Source organism: Canis lupus, chromosome 29 (assembly GCF_011100685.1).
Source record: "Canis lupus familiaris isolate Mischka breed German Shepherd chromosome 29, alternate assembly UU_Cfam_GSD_1.0, whole genome shotgun sequence".
Taxonomy (NCBI): domain Eukaryota; kingdom Metazoa; phylum Chordata; class Mammalia; order Carnivora; family Canidae; genus Canis; species Canis lupus.
In genome coordinates, this window is record NC_049250.1 from 6565464 (window position 1) to 6585965 (window position 20502).

A 20502-nucleotide genomic window follows, 5' to 3' on the forward strand; every position below is an offset into this window, starting at 1 on the left:
GGATATTATTTTACTTTATGGTACTGCTGAGTTCCCTAAGTCTGCCTTCATGATCTAATAGTTTTCTTTCCCTCTTCTTTTCAGCTTCATTATTTACCATAATTTTATCTTCTGTATCACTGATTCACTCTTCTGCTTTATTCATCCTCATTTTTATGGCCTCCACATGGGACTGCATCTCAGTTATAACATTTTTAATTTTGGCCTGACTGGATTTTAGTTCTTTTATCTCTAAAGTAAGGGATTCTCTAGTGTGTTCTATGTTTTTTTTTTTTAACCCAGTGGCATGTTTATAATTGTTGTTTTAAATTCTAGAAATCTGATTTATATCCATTTTGACTAAATTCTTGGCTGTGGGTACTACCTCTTGTTCTTTCTTTTGGGGTGAATTTCTCTGTCTTGTCATTTTGTCCAGAAAAAAAAAGAAGAAAGAAAAAGAAAAAACAACAACAGCAAAAGTAACAATTGCAACAAGAACAACAAAAAAACTTCAGGAAGTGTTTCTGGTCTATGCTGTGTACACTCTGCTGTTGGGTTTTGGCTCATCTTTCCCACTGGTCAGTCCTCTAAAGAATTCCTTCTTGTAGTGGTGGAGTGTTTAAACCTTTAAGTGTGCTTTGAATAGTTTGTTAAGTTAAGCTTGGAAAAGAAATAAAAAGTCTGATTCAGCCCACAGAAAAGGAGAGAGAACAAAAATGCAAAGAAACAGATGAACAAAAAACTGTAAGCCTAATTCCAAAGAATAAGAAGGAAAAAAGAGTAAAGTAAGAAGAAAAAATAGAAAAGAAATAAGCCTGATCCAAAAAAGCAACCAACAAATTAACAAAAAAATTATAAGCTTAAGACATATATATGTATTTATAAAATAAAGGATAAAAAAGTTAAAAAAAAAGAAAAATAAAAAATTTAAAAAAATAAAGGAAAAAAAGAAGCAAATCTGGTCCTATTTCCACCAGAAACTGATGTTTTGGGGGTACTCTTTAATCAGGAGACTTGGGATACCTGGGTGGCTCAGTGGTTGAGTGTTAGCCTTCAGCTTAGGGTGTGAAAAAGAAAGAAGTCCGGGGATAGAGTCCGGGGATAGAGTCCTGCATCGGGCTCCCTGCCAGGCACAGGCTCCCTGTCTGTGTCTCTGCCTCTCTCTGTGTCTCTCATGAGTAAATAAATAAAATCTTTAAAAAAAAACCAGTAGACTGAATACATGTAGGGAGGTTCTGTGTTGGTCTTCTGAGGGAGAGGCCTACTAGGCTAGCTCACAAACTGATTTGTCTTTGTTATGATATTCCTGTCAGGTGTAGGGGGCAGCCTCCACTGGAGGCACTGTATTTCTCTCTGAAGTCCTGTTTTGGTGCGTAGGGGGATGGACAATGGGGAGGGAAGAATATGATGTCACCCTACCCTCTTATTCCTGGTTAGGGGAACTCCTGGTCACCACTGTTCAGGAGGCCCACTCAGAAAAGTGAAGTCTCCTGTGTCCTGGGCTTTCATCACCCTGTGTGTTCTTGAGCCATTGGAGCATCTGGCACTACAGATATTCTGTATTATCTCTGACCTGTGGCTGGGCTTAAAAACTCCCAAGTTTTAAAGGGCCTGGCAAAATGTAGACTCACTCCCCTTCCCTGGAGGAGAGCCTCATGCTGTGTCCAGCACTGCCTGTCCCAGAAAAGCAGTTGCATAGTACATGCAAGAAGGTTAGAATTTATTGTGATGCATAGCAAAAAGCTGCAACCAGGTTCTGCCATCTGTGCACGACTCAGTCTCTGACTCTGTCTGGCCCAGAAAAGGAGTATCACAGAGGCTTAGATCTATTGTGGCAGACAGCTAAAAGCAGGGGCCAGTTTATCTGCAATCCACATGTGTCTCTGTTTTCTACTTAGTTCTGTCCCAGAAAAGCAGCCATTTGGCGTGCACATGGTGGTTTACGCCTATTGTGGCTCACAGTGAAAAGCTGCTACAAGGTTATCTGCCTTCTGTGCACACCTCTGTCCCTGCTGTTGAGCACTGCTCAGTGGCTCCCAGCTGGCTTTTTGTCCATGGAGAGGCAAAATATGTTCTTGCAAATGTACTCTGGGAAGGGGAGTGCTCTCTTCCAGTGTGACCCGGGGGATCTCCTCACTGAGGCTTATTGTGTGATCCCTACCTGCTGTGTTCTCTCCCTCTCCCTGACTTTGCTCCATGAAAAAGGTTCTCTCCCCTTTGTGGCCCATGGATTTCCTCTCCCCAGATTTACAGCTCTGAACCTCACCTCTGCCATGCTTTCTCCTTCCAACTGTACAGGTTGTTTTCTTAATCCTCAGATCCTATTTCTAGTTGTTCAAAATAGTTGGATGTTGATTCCTGAAGCAGTGAGCCAAACTCAGGGTCCTTCTCCTACTCTGCCACCTTTACTCCTCCGTCTGTACAACCTCTTTTTTATCCATTCATCTATCAATGGAAACTTGGGCAACTTCCATGTCTTGGCTATTGTAAATGATGCTGCAGTAAATGTAGGGGTGCATATATCTTTTCCTTTTTTTTCCTTTTTTTTTTTGTATATGTCTTTTCAAATTAGTGTTTTGACATTTTTTGGGTAAATACCCAGTAGTAGAATTGCTATATTTTATGATAATTTTATCTTTAATTTTTTAAATGATTTTATTTATTTGAGAGAGAGTGTGCATGAAAGGGAGAGTGAGTGGGAGAAGCAGACTCCCAACTGAACAGAGATCCTGATGTAGTCCTCAATTCCAGGACCCTGAGATGCAGACCTTATTCAAAGGCAGACACTTAACTGACTGAGCCACCCAGGAGCCCCTCTGTTTTTAATTTTTGAGGAACTTCCATATTGTTTACCATTATGACTGCCCCAATTTACATTATCAACAGTGCCTGAGAGTTTTTCTTCTTATCCTTGTCAACACTTGTCATTTGTGTTGATTTTAGCCATTCTGACAGGTGTAAAATGATATCTCATTGTGATTTTTAAAAGATATTTTTTAAATTTATTCATGAGAGACACACAGAGAGAGATGCAGAGACATAGGCAGAGATATAGGCAGAGAGAGAGGCAGGCTCCATGCAGGGAGCCCGATGTGGGACTCGATCCTGGGTCTCCAAGATCATGCCCTGGGCGTGAAGGCAGGCGCTAAAGTGCTGAGCCATCCAGGGATCTCTCTCAATGTGATTTTAATTTGCATTTCCCTGATGATTAGTGATGTTGAGCATTTTGTTATTTGTATATTGGTCATCATTATGTCTTCTTTGGAAAAATGTCTATTCAGGTCTTCTGACCATTTTTAAACAAGATTATTATTGTTATTTTTTTTGGTGTTGAGTTGTATATATTCTTTATATATTTTGAATATTAACATATTATTGGTTACATTATTTGTAAATATCTTCTCCCATTTAGGAGACTGCCTTTTTGTTTTGTTGATAGTTTTCTTTGCTCTGCAGAAGCTTTATATTATGGTATAGTTCCAATATTTTATTTTTGCATTTGTTTCCCTTGTCTGAGAAGACATATCTAGAAAAATTTTCCTATGGCTGATGTCAAAGGAATTACTCCCTGTATTTTCTTTGAGGAGTTTTATGGTTTTAGGTCTCACATTTAGCTTTCTAATCCATTTTGAGTTCATTTCTGTGTATGGTGAAAGAAAGTGGTCAAGTTTCATATACCATTTGTTGAAGAGACTGTCTTTCCTCATATTCTTGCCTTCTTTTTCATAGATTAATTGAAGTAAAATTCTCAATTTTTTTTCTGGGCTCTCTTTCCTGTTCTGTTGATCTGCGTGTCTATTTTTGTGCCAGTACCACACTGTTTTGATTACTGTAGATTTGTAGTTTGCCTTAAAATCCGGGATTGAGGGGATCCCTGGGTGGCTCAGCGGGATAGCACCTGCCACGGCCCAAGGCGTGATCCTGGGGCCCTGGTATCCAGTCCGACATTGGGCTCCCTGCGTGGAGCCTGCTTCTTCCTCTGCCTGTGTCTCTCTCTCTCTCTGTGTCTCATGAATAAATAAATAAAATCTTAAAAAAAAATCTGGGGCCTTTTTTCTGCCCTTGGCCTCCACCGAGTAAGCATCATTAAAGTCTCCCCTCCCACCAACCACTGTCATGTCTAAGTCAGAGTCTCCCAAAGAGCCCGAGCAGCTGCGGAAGCTCATCCTTGGAGGTTTGAGCTTCGAAACAACTGATGAGTGTCTGAGGAGCCATTTTGAGCAATGGGGGAGCTTATGGGCTGAGAGACCCCCAACACCAAGCACTCCAGAGGCTTTGGGTTCCACACATACGCCACCTGGAGGAGGTGACACGGCCATGAACGCTGGGCCGCACAAAGTGGATGGAAGAGTCGTGGAACCAAAGAGAGCTGTCTCCCGAGAAGATTCTCAAAGACCCGGTGCCCACTTAACTGTGAAAAAGATTTTTGTTGGTGGCATTAAAGAAGACACTGAAGAACATCATCTAAGGGATTATTTTGAACAGTATGGGAAAATTGAAGTGATTGAGACCATGACTGACTGAGGCAGTGGCAAAAAGAGAGGTTTTGCTTTTGTGACCTTTGACGACCATGACTCTGTAGACAAGATTGTCATTCAAAAATACCATACTGTGAATGGCCACAACTGTGAAGTAAGGAAAGCCCTATCGGAGCAAGAGATGGCTAGAGCTTCATCCAGCCAAAGAGGCCCAAGTGGTTCTGGAAACTTTGGTGGTGGTCGTGGAGGTGGTTTTGGTGGGAATGACAACTTTGGTCGTGGAGGGAACTTCAGTGGTCGAGGTGGCTTTGGTGGCAGTCGAGGTGGTGGTGGATATGGTGGCAGTGGGGATGGCTATAATGGATTTGGTAATGATGGAAGCAACTTTGGAGGTGGCAGAAGCTATAACGATTTTGGCAATTACAACAATCAGTCCTCAAATTTTGGACCCATGAAAGGAGAAAATTTTGGAGGAAGAAGCTCTGGCCCCTATGGTGGTGGAGGCCAATACTTTGCCAAACCACGAAACCAAGATGGCTATGGCGGTTCCAGCAGCAGCAGCAGCTATGGCAGTGGCAGAAGGTTTTAATTACTGCCAGGAAACAAAACTTAGCAGGAGAGGAGAGCCAGAGAAGTGACAGGGAAGCTACAGGTTACAACAGATTTGTGAACTCAGCCAAGCACAATGGTGGCAGGACCTAGCTGCTACAAAGAAGACATGTTTTAGACAATACTCATGTGTATGGGCAAAAAACTCGAGGACTGTATTTGTGACTAATTGTATAACAGGTTATTTTAGTTTCTGTTCTGTGGAAAGTGTAAAGCATTCCAACAAAGGGTTTTAATGGAGATTTTTTCTTGCACCCATGCTGTTGATTGCTAAATGTCTGATCATGACGCTGAATAAATGTGTCTTTTTTTAAATGTGCTGTGTAAAGTTAGTCTACTCTGAAGCCATCTTGGTAAACTACCCCAACAGTGTGAAGTTAGAATTCCTTCAGGGTGATGGCAGGTTCCATTCGAAATTTATTTGCAACCTGCTTGGGCACAGAAGCCATTGTCTCCACAAACCTTGGTATGGTTGAACTGACAGTTAATGTGTTGTGACCTGGAGTTCACCGTTAAAAAGGTCACCCAAGCAAAGTCCTGGAGTTTATTTGGTTATTATGATTGTTGGCACATCCTATGCAATATATCTAAATTGAATTATGGTATCAGATAAAATTATAGATGGGATTAAAGCTTGTGTATCGTCCATTATCATGTGTAATCAATAAACGATTTAATATTAAATCTGGGATTGAGATACCTCCAGCTTTGTTCTCTTTCTCAAGATTGCTTTGGATATTTATGGTCTTTTGTGGTTCCGTACAAATTTAAGTATTATTCAAGCTTGGAAAAAATGTTGTTGGTTACCCAACAACAGGGTCTGTTGATTGGAACATTAAGTCTACTTACATTTAAAGTAATTACCGATAGGTGTGTACTTACTGTAATTTTGCCTATTGTTTTCTGGTTGTTTTGTAATTCTTCTCTGTTCCTTTCTTCTTTTCTTTCTCTCTTTTCTTTGTGATTTGATGGTTTCTTTAGTGCTGTATTTAGATTCCTTTCTATTTATCTTTTGTGTGTCTATTAATGGGTTTTTGGTTTGTAGTTACCATGAAGTTTATATGTAGCATTCTAGGTATATAGTAGTCTATTTTAAGTTGTATTCATATAAGTTCAAACATTTTCTTAAAGCACTACATTCTCCCTGCTCCCTCACTAGTTATTATAGATTATAGCTGTGGATATATATAATTGATTTTTACTACTTTTGTCTTTTAACCTTTATAATGGCTTTATAAGTGCTTGATCTAGTACCTTTACCATATGTTTGCTTTTCTTTTCTGCTTAGAGATCCCTTTAAATCTGACAAGACTGGTTTAGTGGTAAAGAACTCCCTTACCTTTTGTTTATCTGAGAAACTTCTATCTCTCTTTCAATTCTGAATGATAACCTTGCCAGGCAGAGTATTCTTGAGTGTAGGGTTTTTCTTTTCAGCACTTTGAATATATCAATCCATTCTCTTCTTGTCTAGAATGTTTCTGGTAAAAATTCAGCTTATAGTCTTATGGAGGTTTCCTTATTATGTAACTAGTGTTTCTTTTCTCTTGCTGCTTTTAAGATTATCTATCTTTAATTTTTGACATTTTAAGTATTATGCATCTTGTTATGGACCTCTTTGGGTTCATCTTGGGGCTCCCTGTATTTCCTGGATCTTGGTGTCTGTTTCCTTCCTCAGATTAGGAAAGTTTCAGCTGTTATTTCTTCAAATAAGTCTTTTGCCCATCTTTCTCTCTCTTTCTGAGACATCTGTATTCTAAATGTTAGTATACTTGATGTTTTCTCCAAGGTCCCTTAAAATATCTTCATCTTTTATTTTTATTTTTATTTTTATTTTTTTATCTTCATCTTTTAAAAATTCTTTTCTTTATTATTTAGTCTGAGTGATTTCTACTACCCTGTCTTTCAGATCACTGATTTGTTCTTCTGCATCATCAATCTGCTTTTGATTTCCTCTAGTGCATTTTTCAATTCAGTAATCGTATTCTTTAGCTCTGATTGGTTCCTTTCTATATTTTCTGTCATATTGAAATTTTCACTATGTTCACCCATTTTTCTCCTCAGTTCAGTGAGCATCTTTATCACCATTACATAGAACTCTTTATCCAGTAGATTGCTTATCTCCATTTTGTTTAGCTCCTTTTCCGAGGTTTTATCTTATTTCTTTTGTAACATATTCCTCTGTCTCCTCATTTTGCCTGTGTCTGGTTTTCTATATATTAGGTAGATCAGCTTTGTCTCCTGGCCTTGAAGGAGCAGCCTTATATAGGAGGTGTCCTGTGGGGCTGAGAAGTGGAATACTCCCTGGTCACCAGAAGTAGGTTCTCCAGGGGTATCTCCTGCATGTACTATGAGTACCCTTCTAAATGGTTGGGACATGACTCCTGTGGACATACTGGTGTCTGGCCTTTGGCATGGGTGGCTGAGAGGCCTGGCAACATCTGCTGTGGGCATGCTGATAAGTGAGGTCCTCTTTGTGGGTATTCTGGTCCTAGCTGAGGCTACCTGTCAGGTGTGCTGGGGAAGAAGCCCCCTTGGAGGGATGTCTGCTAAGGTTTACATTTTGAGTTGGGTGGATCTGTAGGAGAATGCCAGGGAGGGCAAGAAGTGCTATAAACGTAGATGGAGAGTGTCAGAAATAGTGCCCTTCAGGTATGAAGATACTAGGTAGAAGAAATATAAAAAGAAATAGCACCAATCAGTGCTGCTATTGCTGGAGAATATTCCTACAGATCCCTACCTCTGTGATACAGGCCCTAAAATTAGTCAATAAATATCTTTTACTTATGGCCCAGGTGCTTTTCAAACTTCTGGCTTTGTGCTGGATCTTGGAGCAAGTGAGATTATGCATCAGAATTTTAAGAGCAGGGCAGCCTGGGTGGCTCAGCAGTTTAACACGGCCTTCAGCCCAGGGTGTGATCCTGGAGACCCGGGATCGAGTCCCACATCGGGCTCCCTGCATGGAGCCTGCTTCTTTCTCTGCCTGTGTCTCTCCCTCTCTCTCTCTCTCTGTCTCTGTCTCTCATGAATAAATAAATAAAATCTTTAATAAAAAAAAGAATTTTAAGAGCAGAGTATTGGTTTCCTATAGCCCTCTAGCTTCTTCTGAGTTAAGCCCTATTGATTTTCAAAACTGAATACTACAGGGTCTTGTTTTCCTGGTCTTGAGGGCAGCAGTGCCTGATATGGGGCTTTATCTTCTCATTCCTCAGGGATGACTTCCATATTGGTAGTATCCCTCCCATATGTGGGTCCCCAGTGGGGATGTGAGTTGACTAGACTGTGTCTCTGCCACTTCTATACATCATGATGTGGCTTTTTCTTTATGTATTTGGTTGTGGGAGAGCTATTATCCTAGTCTTCAGCTCATCTCAGAGTGTGAGAGAGAGAGAGTTGTTTTGGTGTGACCAGGGAGGAGGTGAGCTCAGTATCTTCCTACTCTGCTATCTTGATTTCATCTCTATTTACATACTTTAAAGGCTTCTCCTTGAGGGTCCGGTTTCCAATCAGTCTGAAAGTAGGTGCTGATTAAGATCCCTCCCTTTGGAGCACTTTCAGGTCTTCGGACAATGTCCTCAATTGGGACCTGTAAAGAATAAGTCAAGCTGCTTACACAGTCACAAAGGTCCAAGAGACAGCCAAGTACTAGGACATTAGTCTTGGTGATGGTTTTTTTGAATCTGACACCTAAGGCAAGGGCAAAAGTAAAAAAAAGTGGTAGTATGTCAAGCTAAAATCTTCTGTACAATGAAGGATATCATCAATAAAATGAAAAGGCAACCTACTGGATAGGAGAAGATATTTCCATATATGTCATATATCTAAGAAAGTGTTAATATCCAAAATATATAATATATATATATATATATATATATATATATATATATAATGAACTCATTCAACTCAATATCAAAAAGAGAAATAATCTGGTTAAAAATGGGTAGAGGATCTGAATACACATTTTCCCAAAGAAGATATATAGATATCCAATACGCCCATGTAAAGATGCTTAACATCACTAATCATGAGGGAAATGCAAATCAAAACCATGAGATATCACCTCCCACCTCTTAGAATAGCTATTATCAAAAAGATAAGAAATAATAAGTGTTGGCAAGGAAGTGGAAGCAAAGACAACCTTGTGCACTGTTGGTGGTAATGTAAATTGGTACAATCTCAAAAAATTAAAAACAGAAATACAATATGATCCAGCAATTCCATTTCTGGGTACTTATCTAAAGAAAGTGAAATACTATTTCAAAAAGATATATGTGCTCCAATGTTCATTGCAGCATTACTTACAATAGCCAAGATATGGAAATAATCTAAGTGTCCATTAATGAATTAATGTATAAAGACGTGGTATAAATATACAATAGAATACTACTCAGTCATGAAAAAGAATGAGATCTTGCTACTTGTGGCCACATAAGTGTACCTTAAGACTATTATTCTAAATGATGAAAAGTCAGAGAAAGACAAATACCACTTGATTTCACTTATAAGCAGGATCTAAAAAAATACATAAGGAAACAAAACAAAATTAATAGATACCCAGAACAGATTGGTAGTTGCCAGAGGGGCGGGGGTTGAGGTTCAGGCAAAATGGGTGAAGATATAGAAACTTCCAGTAATAAATAACAGAGATGTAACATTATGGCATTATTGTAGTCGGTAATGTTGTATGGCACATTTGAAAGTTGCTAAGAGAGTAAATCTTAAAAGTTCCCATCACAGGAAAAACATTTCAAAACTGCATGGTGACAGATGATAACTAGACTTATTGTGGTGACTGTTTCATAGGCTACACAAATACCACATCATATACTTGAATCTAATATAATGTTATATTTCAATTATACCTTAATAAAAAAGAACATTGTATATTAATGATGAAAAAGTATTTGATAGAATTTACCAGTGAAACATCTATTCCTTTTTTTTTTTTTTTTTTGTGAAACATCTATTCTTAAGGCCTAAAAAAAGGCCAATTAAAAAAATAATTGGGAGATTTTTTATTACTTCTTCAATCTCTTTACTTTTTATAGGCCTATTCAGAATTTGTTTTTCCCAGTCAGTTTGATAAGTTGTCTGTTTCTAAGAGTCGTCCATTTCATATAGGTTATCTAATTTTTTGCCCTACAATTATTCACGGCTTTTTTTTCTATAATCCTTTTTTCTTCTGTAAGGTTAGTGGTAATGTCTCTTTTCATTTCTGATTTTAGCAATTTGAGTATTCTTTTTTCTTTAGGATAGCTAAATGTTTTTCAGTTTTGGTGTTGTTTTTGAAGAATCAGCTTTTGGTTTCATTGATTTTATTTTCTATTTTATCTCCATTCTAATATGTATTATTTCCTTTCTTCTGTTAGCTTTGTATTTAGTTTGTTCTTCTTTTTCTTTTCCTTCCTTATGTTGTACAGCTATATTATTTTATTTGAGATCTTCTTCTTCTTTCTCCTCTCCCCATCTGTTTTCTCTTCCCATCTCCTTTTTCCTTCCCTCTCTCCCTTTTCTTCTCTCTCCTTCTCCTTCCCTACCCTCCCTTCTTTTCCTTCTTTTTGCTTAGTGTCTCTGGATTTATTAGATTAAAATCTCCAAAGAAGTTTTTTCCTCACAGTAAGCTTGCCAATTTAGCTGATGGGCACCCATCTGAAATGATTTCCTTCTTTAAGTACAAGCTTTAAGGAATTATAGCTAAAATTTCCCTCTGAGCTCTGCTTTCACTTTCTTCCCCATATTTTTTTATTCATCTCAAGTTATTTTTTAATTTCTCTTGAAATTTCTTTGACTCATTGGTTGCTTAAGAGTATGTTGCTTAAGTTACACATAGTTGTGGATTTTCTATTTTTCCTTCTTGTAGTGATTGCTAGTTTTATTCCATTGTAGTTGAAACTATTCTGTATGATTTCAGTCTTATTTAATTTTCAGAACTTTTTTTGTGGTATAACATACAGTCTGCCCTGTAGAATGTTCCATGTACTCTTGAGAGAATAATATTCTACTGTTGTTGAGTGTAATGTTCTATAAATATCTGTTAGATCTAGTTGGTCTATAATACTGTTCAAGTCCTTAATTTCCTTATTGATCTTCTGTCTAGTTATTCTACATGTCATTCAGAGTGGCATATTGAAATTGAAATTTCCAACTCTTATTATAGACTATTTCTCTATTCAATTTTGCGAATTTTTGTTTCATATGTTTCAGTACTTTGTCATGAGGTATATGCATGTTTATAATTATTATATTTCTTGAAGGATTAGCCCCCATGTTGATATAAAATGTCCTAATATGAGCTTTTTAAAAATGGATTTTATGGAATTACAAGGAAAGACATTTTCTTGGTTCTTTTCTAGATCATGGTTGGAGATATTGGAGCACTTTTTAAGATTCGTATTGGTCATACTAACTCTGGCCCCTCCCCTTCCTGGCATTGTAAAGAGGTAAAGACATATCAACACTCCCATCCTTTGCAAAACCCACTGCAAATTCTGTTCAGGAATCAAACCTCAAAGAGGCATTTCACATGTATTGTGAATTGTTGGAGTTAAACCTTGCTCTTTTTAGTATATTTCACAAAACAAAGTATCATGTACTCTTATTAATAATTTGTTCCTAATTTATTGAAGAAAGCACCTCAACTAAATAATACTTTTTGCAAAGAAAAGGAAGTACTTGGGACCCTGGATAAACTCTCATTACTTCTTTTTATTTTAATATTAACCATTATTTTATCATTATTTTTATTGAAGTATAGTTGAAACACAGTGTTACATTAGTTTCAGGTGTACAGCATAGTGTTTTGACAATTATGTTGCTTCTTGATATGGTTGCAGTATTGATGAAAAGGTGACTAGATGAATGTTATCTGTTTTTGGAAGGGTTGTAAAAGTAGACCCTTTGTATTGGTAAAATAATAACATGATAGACTCTCAAATTTGGTCCATTCATGCTAAGCAAATCATGCCACCTGCATACTTTTAGTAGCAAAAAAGGCTTAGATTTTCTAGATTATTCAGAATTAAAAGTTCTACTTATTACCATAATTGCCAACAAATGGAGATCTTCAACATTGAAAATCAAAAATCTTGTTATCTATTTTTGTATATGTTGTATTTCCATCTTTTGTCATTGCAAAATAAATGAATTTAGGTAAGCAAGTTCTCAAAATGCAGAGAACATCCAGTCAAACTCCTGATATTCTTGGCAGGCTTGTTCTACAATTTTGTAACATGTGAGAAAATTAATGAAAAATTTGTGGAAGATGAGAAATCCCTTAAATACTTTTGTTCTATAAGCAGATATATATAATTATTGATAGTGCCATTTTCTTTGCATTAAAGTCACAAAAAATCCTGAAGGAAAATGAAAAAATGAAACTCACTTTATGAAAATATGAATGTAGAAGTTAGACTTCAAATTCAAAATTAGTGCCTGGCTTCTATATGAAATAATTTTCTTTTATGTTATATAGAGTTTTTGAAGTATGATATTCATATTGATACTTAAGTGATCATATATAATAAAAACATCTCTTTTTTCTCTTAGTAAGCTAAGCTAATTTATGAAGATTATCATTAATCCTCCTGCCATCTCATTTGATTGATAACCAATAAGCAATACTATATTCATTTATATATATATATATATATATAAATTCAGCTGGGATGTTGAAACAGTGGTTAAGTGATCTGAAAGGATTTTATAATATTGCAGAGGAAAGATAAGAAAATCAGGCTGAACATTCCGGTTGTCTTTCTATGACAGTTACTCTTACTGCATGGCAACTTGTTTGCCTGAGTTTTAATTCCCCTGTCTTTTGAGTACCAGTGAAGAAGAGAGATGTTGTTGATTCAAAGTTTTATTCCGGGTAGATAAAGCACTTACATAATTTACTAATTTTGCCAAATTCAGTTGCTAGATAATGGGCTGGGTATTTTCTGTTCAATTCTTATAGTATAGTTTAGAAGTTTAAAATTTAAAATAAAAAAAAAAGCCAACTTGTGCCTATAACTTGAAGTGATTTGAATTAAAACATCTAGTCCACTACAGGAAAAATGATAGAACATTTCCACAGTCCATAAAATAATCACATTACCTTTAGGACTTGAATCTTGATTCTTTCAAGTTTAGTTAAGGATATTGCAAAATAAAAAATTTCAAATGGTGGTTTATTTTGTATTTCTCAAGTAATTTGCCTTAGGCTTTATTTAAAATAACCAAATCAAATAGCGATGCCAGCAGCCTTGCAAACCAGTGATAATTCTGTGTGGTTCTCAGGAAGCCTTCCTAAATGTATGATTGTACCAAAATCACATGTTATATGAATTTATGAATGCAAATTTCTGGGCCTTACCAAGATCCACAGAATTAGTAAGTTTAGGGATCAAAATTCTATCTTTGTAACAATCTCATTTTTTAAACACATTAAAATAGAAAATCTCTGATTAAGGTATTTTGAAGACTATACAATTAATTTAACAGATAAAATAACACTCACTGAAGCTTTTAAAACAATAATAGTACCCTAATAGTACCCTACTCATGAAAGACTAGGTTTTAGAATCAGGAATCATAGTTTCTACTTTCTGATTTTTTAAAAAAGATTTTATTTATTTATTCATGAGAGACATACACACACACACGGAGAGAGAGAGAGAGAGAGAGAGAGAGAGAGAGAGAGAGAGAGAGAGAGAGGCAGAGACACAGGCAGAGGAGGAGGCAGGCTCCATGCAGGGAGCCCAACGTGGGACTCGATCCCAGTCTCCAGGATCATGCCCTGGGCCGCAGGCAGGTGCTAAACCGCTGAGCAACCCGGGCTGCCCCTTTCTGATGATTTTTGATATTCATCTGATCCTAACAGAATTTATTAACTCTTTGTTTAACTCCAGGATACGTGGAATAGATATAATATGGCATAATAGGTACCCAAATAAAGAATTATTGCTTAAATTTCATTCATTGCTGAGGACCCACAGAGGAAACTATATCAGATTGAATCTGTAGTGCATGAAATCTAGGCTAACATTTTATAAAATCATTTTGAAATAAGAAATATATTTACTAAGGGATTGGAACAGGAAAATAATGGATTTTTGAAAAATTATAAATCTCTTTCTAAATAGAAAAATATAAACCCTTAGAAAATTTGGGGGGAAATTGGTATTCTTAGCATTTCAATATAGAGAAATTTGAAAAATTTCAAAATAAGGAAAAGAAAAGCCGTTGTACTTGAGATGGCAATAAAAGAAGAAATTAGCCCTTTTCTTTCAAGTATTCAACAACTTTTTTGACAATAAAAAGAAGTAATGTGATCTTCTATGAGCTAAGTGTCAGGCTTGGATGAAAACTTACTTGATTCTTTGATGAAGTATTCTTATATTTTTTACAATAAATACTGTTGCTATATAGATACAATTGTGGAACATGAATTCTCGAAAAAAGTTTTATATACCTGTTCAACGATGGTTGGCAAAAGATCAAGAGGATGGAGAAATCTGTCGAGAATTTCCTGTTTTAAATGAAGGACAACCCTTGCTTCCAGGTAGGGAAGATCCAATTCTAGGCAGCACAAATAAAACTTGTTTGCTTAAATGCTTTAGGACAGGGAACTTGATAAATACATGTTGAGTAAATGAATAAATGAACAAATAAAGATTAAGTAACTGCTCATTTCTTACCAATTGCCTCTGCTGGTGTGCAAGCTGCATCTAAATATTTTGTTGTTTCATGTACTGGCATTCAGGAATATGTTTTTGTCCACAATTAATCTTGCAGGGAGGTGGAATGAAATGTTTCTTTCTTTCTTTTTTTTTTTTTTTTTTTAAGATTTTATTTATTTATTTATTTGAAAGAGAGCACAAGGGGGCAGAAGCAGAAGGAGAAGTAGGCTCCCCACTGAGCAGAGAGGTGGATATTGGGCTCCATCCCAGGACCCTGAGATCATGACCTGAGCTGAAGGAGGCACTTAACCCATTGAGCCACCCAGACACCCTTGAAATGCCTCTTAATCAAGACAAGAAAATTAATTTTTAGAAGGTCATGAGACAATTGAGTACTGAATGAAGAAGTTATTCCAAGGCTAAGAAATACAAGTCAGTGTATGCTTTCCCTACCAGGTTCTACCTTAGTTTTGAAAAAATTTTTCTGCTTGATCAGGAAATGGAAACAACTACTCAATGACTTTTTAAGCATTTGACCAAAAGCCTTATATAAATATGGCTGAGAAATAGGCTTTGCTCAGGATTAGAGAGTCATTGTGTACTGCATAATTCAGGGTGATTCTGTAAGAGCTGTTTGCTCTTAAGTCTGCTGACTTCTGTTTTGGAAGAGAACAGAAAGATAGTATGTAAGAATTATTAAATAGGTAATTTTAAAAAATTAAAAAAAACTTACAAAAATATATTTTTCTTTTATCCAGAATATTTCCTACCCAAAATGTGATATCTTAGTTTTCTAAAGCAATAAATGAAAATAAATATGTGAAGATTAAGAAGAGTTCCACAATGTCATATAATCTAACATTAGGCTTAGGCACATAATAACTTGTGTAACTTTTTTAGGGAATGTAAAACATTTGCAAAGACTGATGATTCTATTGTGGTTTTTAACTAAGGTGTAATAAACTCTGTTAATTTTTCTGAAGTTAAAAGTTTTTTTGAAAATATATGAATAGTTACGTTTGCTGAAAAGTGAAGGCTTGTATGACCATTGTTCTCACCATTCAGAAGCATTTTTATCACGCTTTATAAGTATTCTTAACATTTTTCCTTATCAGCGTATTTGCTTCATCCAGAATGAAACATTGGCCAGGTGCCCAATTCCTATCCACTGCTAGTCAGGATGTAGGGGTCATTTTTTAATTTTTGTCTTGTTTTAACTGTAAAATTCTGTTCAAAGGAGGCATATTCTTCAAATCCATATTGATTTTCCTTGCTTTGTTTGTAGTACTTGGTATTTAAGATTTATCAATAAACATTTTCCCCCAGTTTTTTCACATGACTTAGAGAAACCTCTTATATATTATCTTTGTGATATCTGTACCCTCTAATGTGCTGTTAATAAACTTGGTAAGCCTTTCTCATTAGTAGATATAACAAATGATAACTGATCTTAGCCATACTATTTTTCTAACAAAGATTGATGCTATATATGAAATGATGTCATTAGAGACAAGCAGCAGCTTTCTCTAGAGGTGGAGATATCAGTTCTAGGTGGTATAAATAAGGAAAGGCTCAATTAGTGTCTTTTTTGCTATATTGAGTACTTTTGAGTCCATAAAGAATTAGAGCAGTATTTCTCTCTCTCTCTCTCTTTTTTTTTTTTTTTCAAGAAAGGGAAAGAGAGAGGGAGGAGATGGGAAGAGGCAGAGGGAGAGAGAGACTCTTCAGCAGGCTCTGTGCCCAGTATGGAGCCTGACTTGGGGCTCAGTCTCACAACTCTGAGATCATGACCTGAGTTGAAATTAAGAACCACCCAAGGCATTGTCATTTAAGGTAAAAGAAAGTCTAAAAGTATTTGCCTTTAACCGTATACTATCATATGTACCTGAAAAAACATGTTTTATAATTATGGAATTATTTTCCTGCAGTGGACAAGGGTTGCTAAAATAACCAGAACAACTAGAGAAAATAGACTTTCTCAGGCTGTGTGAAGTGTTTTTTTTTTTTTTTTTTTAAATTTTTATTTATTTATGATAGTCACACAGAGAGAGAGAGAGAGGCAGAGACACAGGCAGAGGGAGAAGCAGGCTCCATGCACCGGGAGCCTGACGTGGGATTCGATCCCAGGTCTCCAGGATCGTGCCCTGGGCCAAAGGCAGAGGCCAAACCGCTGCGCCACCCAGGGATCCCAAGTGTTTTTAATTTGGATTTTTAATTGTGGTAACAAACATAACAAAATTGTCTTAAAAGAACATTTTTAAGTGTACATTTCAGGAGTGTTAAGTATACTCACATTGTTGTGCAGTAAACCTGGACTTTTTTCATCTTTCAAAACTGAAATTTGATTTCTTCTTGTATGAATTTTGGCAGATTCTCTGGTTCAGGGAATTGGTCCTCTTTACCTAGGTCATTGAATTTGTGAATATAAAGTTGTTCATAGAATTCCTTTAGTATAGTTTTAATTTCTCATTGGATCTATAGTGACAGTCCCTCTTTAATTTCCTCTCTCTTTTTTTTCTTAGCCTGGCTAGAGGCTTCTTGAATTTATCAGTCCTTTCAAAGAACTAACTTTTAGTTTCATTGATTTTCCTCTCTTGATTTCTTATTTTAAATTTCATTGATTTCTGTTTTAAGTCTTATTTCTTCTTTTCTACTTTGGATTTAATTTGCTCTTCTTTTTCTAGTTTCCTAGGGTGGAAACTTAGGTGATTGATTTTAGACGTTTTTTCTTTTCTAATGTATGCATTCAGCATTATAAATCCCTCAGCATTTCTTTTGCTCCATCCCACGATTTTTGATAAATTGTATTTTTATTTTAATTAAGTTCAAAATGTTTTAAAATTTTGCTTCAGATAACTTCTTTGACCTGTGTTATTTAGAACTGTGTTATTTGATCCCCGTGTATTATGGAATTTTTCAGTTCTATTTCTGTTACTGATGTCTAGTTTAATTCCACTATAGTCTGAGAGAAGATGTTGTATGACTTCTCTTCTTTTAAATCTGTTAAGGTTTGTTTTATGGCCCAGACTGTGATTTATCTGGGTGAACCTTCCATGTGAGTATGGGAAGAGTGTGCATTCTACTATTGTTAGATGAAGTAATCTATAGATGTGAATTATAAATAGTTGATCAACAGTGTTATTGAGTTCACTTATGTCCTTATTGATGTTCAGCCTGCTTGATCTGTCCCATTTCTGAGAGGGATGTTGAAATCTCCCAACTGTGACAGTGGATTCATCTACTTTTCCCTGCAATTCTATCAGGTTTTTTTGCCTCACATAGTTTGATGCTCTGTTATTAGGCATGTACACATGAAGTATTATCATGTCTTCTTGGAGAACTGACCTTTTTTTATCATTATATAATGCCCTTCTTTATCCCAGATATCTTTCCTTGCTTTGATACATGCTCTGGCTGAAATTGATATAGCTACTCCTGCTTTCTTTTGGTTAGTTTAACACGGTATATTTTTCTCTATCCATTTACTTTTAATCTTTATGTATCTTTATATTAAAAGTAGATTTCTTACAGATAACATACAGTTGGGTCTTATTTTTTAATACACTCTGACAATTTTTTAATTGGTTCATTTATTTATTTATTTTAAATTTCATTTATTTATTCATGAGAGACACACACAGAGAGAAAGAGAGGTAGAGACACAGGCAGAGGGAGAAGCAGGCTCCATGCAGGGTGCCTGACATGGGACTTGATCCCAGGTCTTCAGGACCATGACCTGGGCCAAAGGTGGCGCTAAACTGCTGAGCCACCCAGGCTGCCCCTAATTGGTTCATATAGGCCATTCATATTCAAAGTGATTGTTGATATAATTGGATTAATATAGACCATATTTGCTACTGCTTTCTATTTGTTTCTTTTATTCTTTGTTCTTGTTTCTGACTTTCACTCCTATTCTGTTTTTGTGATTTTAATGGAACATTCAATTGTTAATATCATTCCATTTTCTCTCATCTCTCAGCCTATCAGTTATACTTAAAAAAAAAAAAACAACTTTATTTGGTGGTTGCTCTACAGTTTCAAGCATACATTTACAACCAATCAAAGCCCACTTTCAAATAACATTATACCTCTTTATGGGTAGTATGAGTACCTTATAATAACAAAATAATTCTTCTGTCTCTTGCATCATTGCTTTATTTTTTACATATAAGAACACATAAACTTATAATATGTATGACTCATAAACATAATTAAATGCATTGATGCTATTATTATTTTAAGTAAACTTGTATTAAATGAATCAAGAATAGAAAAATAAAAGTTTTTGTTTTATCTTATTGTTTCTTCAGTGCTCTTCCTTTCTTTTTATAGATCTGAATTTCTAACCTATATTATTTTCCTTCCCTTTTAAGAACTTCTTTTAACAATTCCTGTAAGGCAAATATACTGGCAACAAATTTTCTCAATTTTTGATTCTTTCTTAAGAATCCCATCTTTCTGCTTACATTGTCCGTTTATTCTTGCATGTTATCTATGTAATCTATTAGAGTCTTTAGCATATTAATCATAGTTATTTTAAATTTCCAGTCTGATAATTTCTACTGCCCTGCCATGTCTGCTTCTGATGCTTGCTCTTTCTCTTCAATTTGTTTTTTATTTGCCTTTTAGTAAGCCTTGTAATTTTTTTCTTAATAGCTGGACATGATGTACCAGATAAAAGGAAATACACTCAATAGGCCTTGAGTAACACAGTGGTGAGGTGTGGCAAGAGGAAAGGGTTTTGGAGTCCTATAATTAGGCTTCAGTCTTTAAGTGATTCTATGCCTCTAGACTTGAACTTCACAAGTATTTCTCAGTTTCTTTCATTCCCCCTTAGGTGGGGACAGGATGGCTAGAGTTGCTTAGAGTTGAGTATTTCCCTTCCCTGAGGTGAGTTAGGCTCCATTAATACCCTAGCAGGTTAGGATCTGTTTAATTTATTTCTCCTGAGGGCTGGCCTTATTAAGAAGAACATAGTGCTCTGGTGTATTTTAAAATGCTTCCCTTTGCCCTTCCTCTGCCAGAAGTAGGAAGAAAATTTTCTCCCAGGGGTGCCTGGATGGCTCAATCAATTGTCTGTCTTCGGCTCAGGTCATAATCAGGTTCTAGGATTGAGAACCCCATTGGGCTCTCTGCTCAGTGGAGAGCATGCCTCTCCTTCTCCCTCTGCCTGCAACTCCCCCTGCTTGTGTTCTCTCTCCTTCTGTCAAATAAATAAATACAATCTTAAACATTTTTTTTCTCCCATATATACTGTGAGAACCTAGGTGAGTTCTTCAAGGCAAAACTCACAAAAGCACGGGGGACTCCTCTGATTGAAAAATCCTATGATTAAGAACTCCCCCTGGTGTTTTTAACTCTCAGATTGTGGTGAACCTCCACCAATTTGTTAATTACAGTTCAGAATTTTCTATGTCAGAAATGATTCCCATGGCTGTTTGTCTCTCTCTCTCTCTCTTTCTTTTTTAAAGATTTTAAAAATTTATTTTAGAGCACAAGCAGGGAGGGGCAAAAGGGTAGAGAGAAAAAATCTGAAGCAGACTGCACTGAACATAGAGCTCAATGCGCTCCATCCCCACTGCGAGATCATGACCTGAGCTGAAACCTAGAGTGGGACACTTAACTGACTGAGCCACCCAGGCATTCCTCCATGGTACTTTCTATTCATGAGTCCCTGCTACCATAAGCTGTGACTCATTGTTTACCCATCTGTCTCTCCAATTTTGGGGACTGTAGTTTGCCTTGTGTCCTCATCTCTTAGGGATTCAAGAAGAGTTGTC

The 20502-nt window shown here is 36.4% G+C and overlaps 1 protein-coding gene and 1 pseudogene across 1 annotated transcript in view; both read left to right on the forward strand.

The window, feature by feature from the left end:
• The first annotated feature begins 421 nt into the window (after positions 1-421).
• LOC102156503 (lipoxygenase homology domain-containing protein 1-like) overlaps positions 422-20502 on the forward strand; it is a 106819-nt gene continuing 86738 nt past the window's right edge. The window contains exons 1-3 of the mRNA XM_038579324.1: positions 422-557; positions 11417-11503; positions 14472-14604. Coding sequence (XP_038435252.1) covers positions 11420-11503; positions 14472-14604 — 217 coding nt within the window. The 5' untranslated portion in view covers positions 422-557; positions 11417-11419. The remainder of the gene's footprint in view (positions 558-11416; positions 11504-14471; positions 14605-20502) is intronic.
• On the forward strand, positions 4067-5046 carry LOC102156425 (annotated as a pseudogene).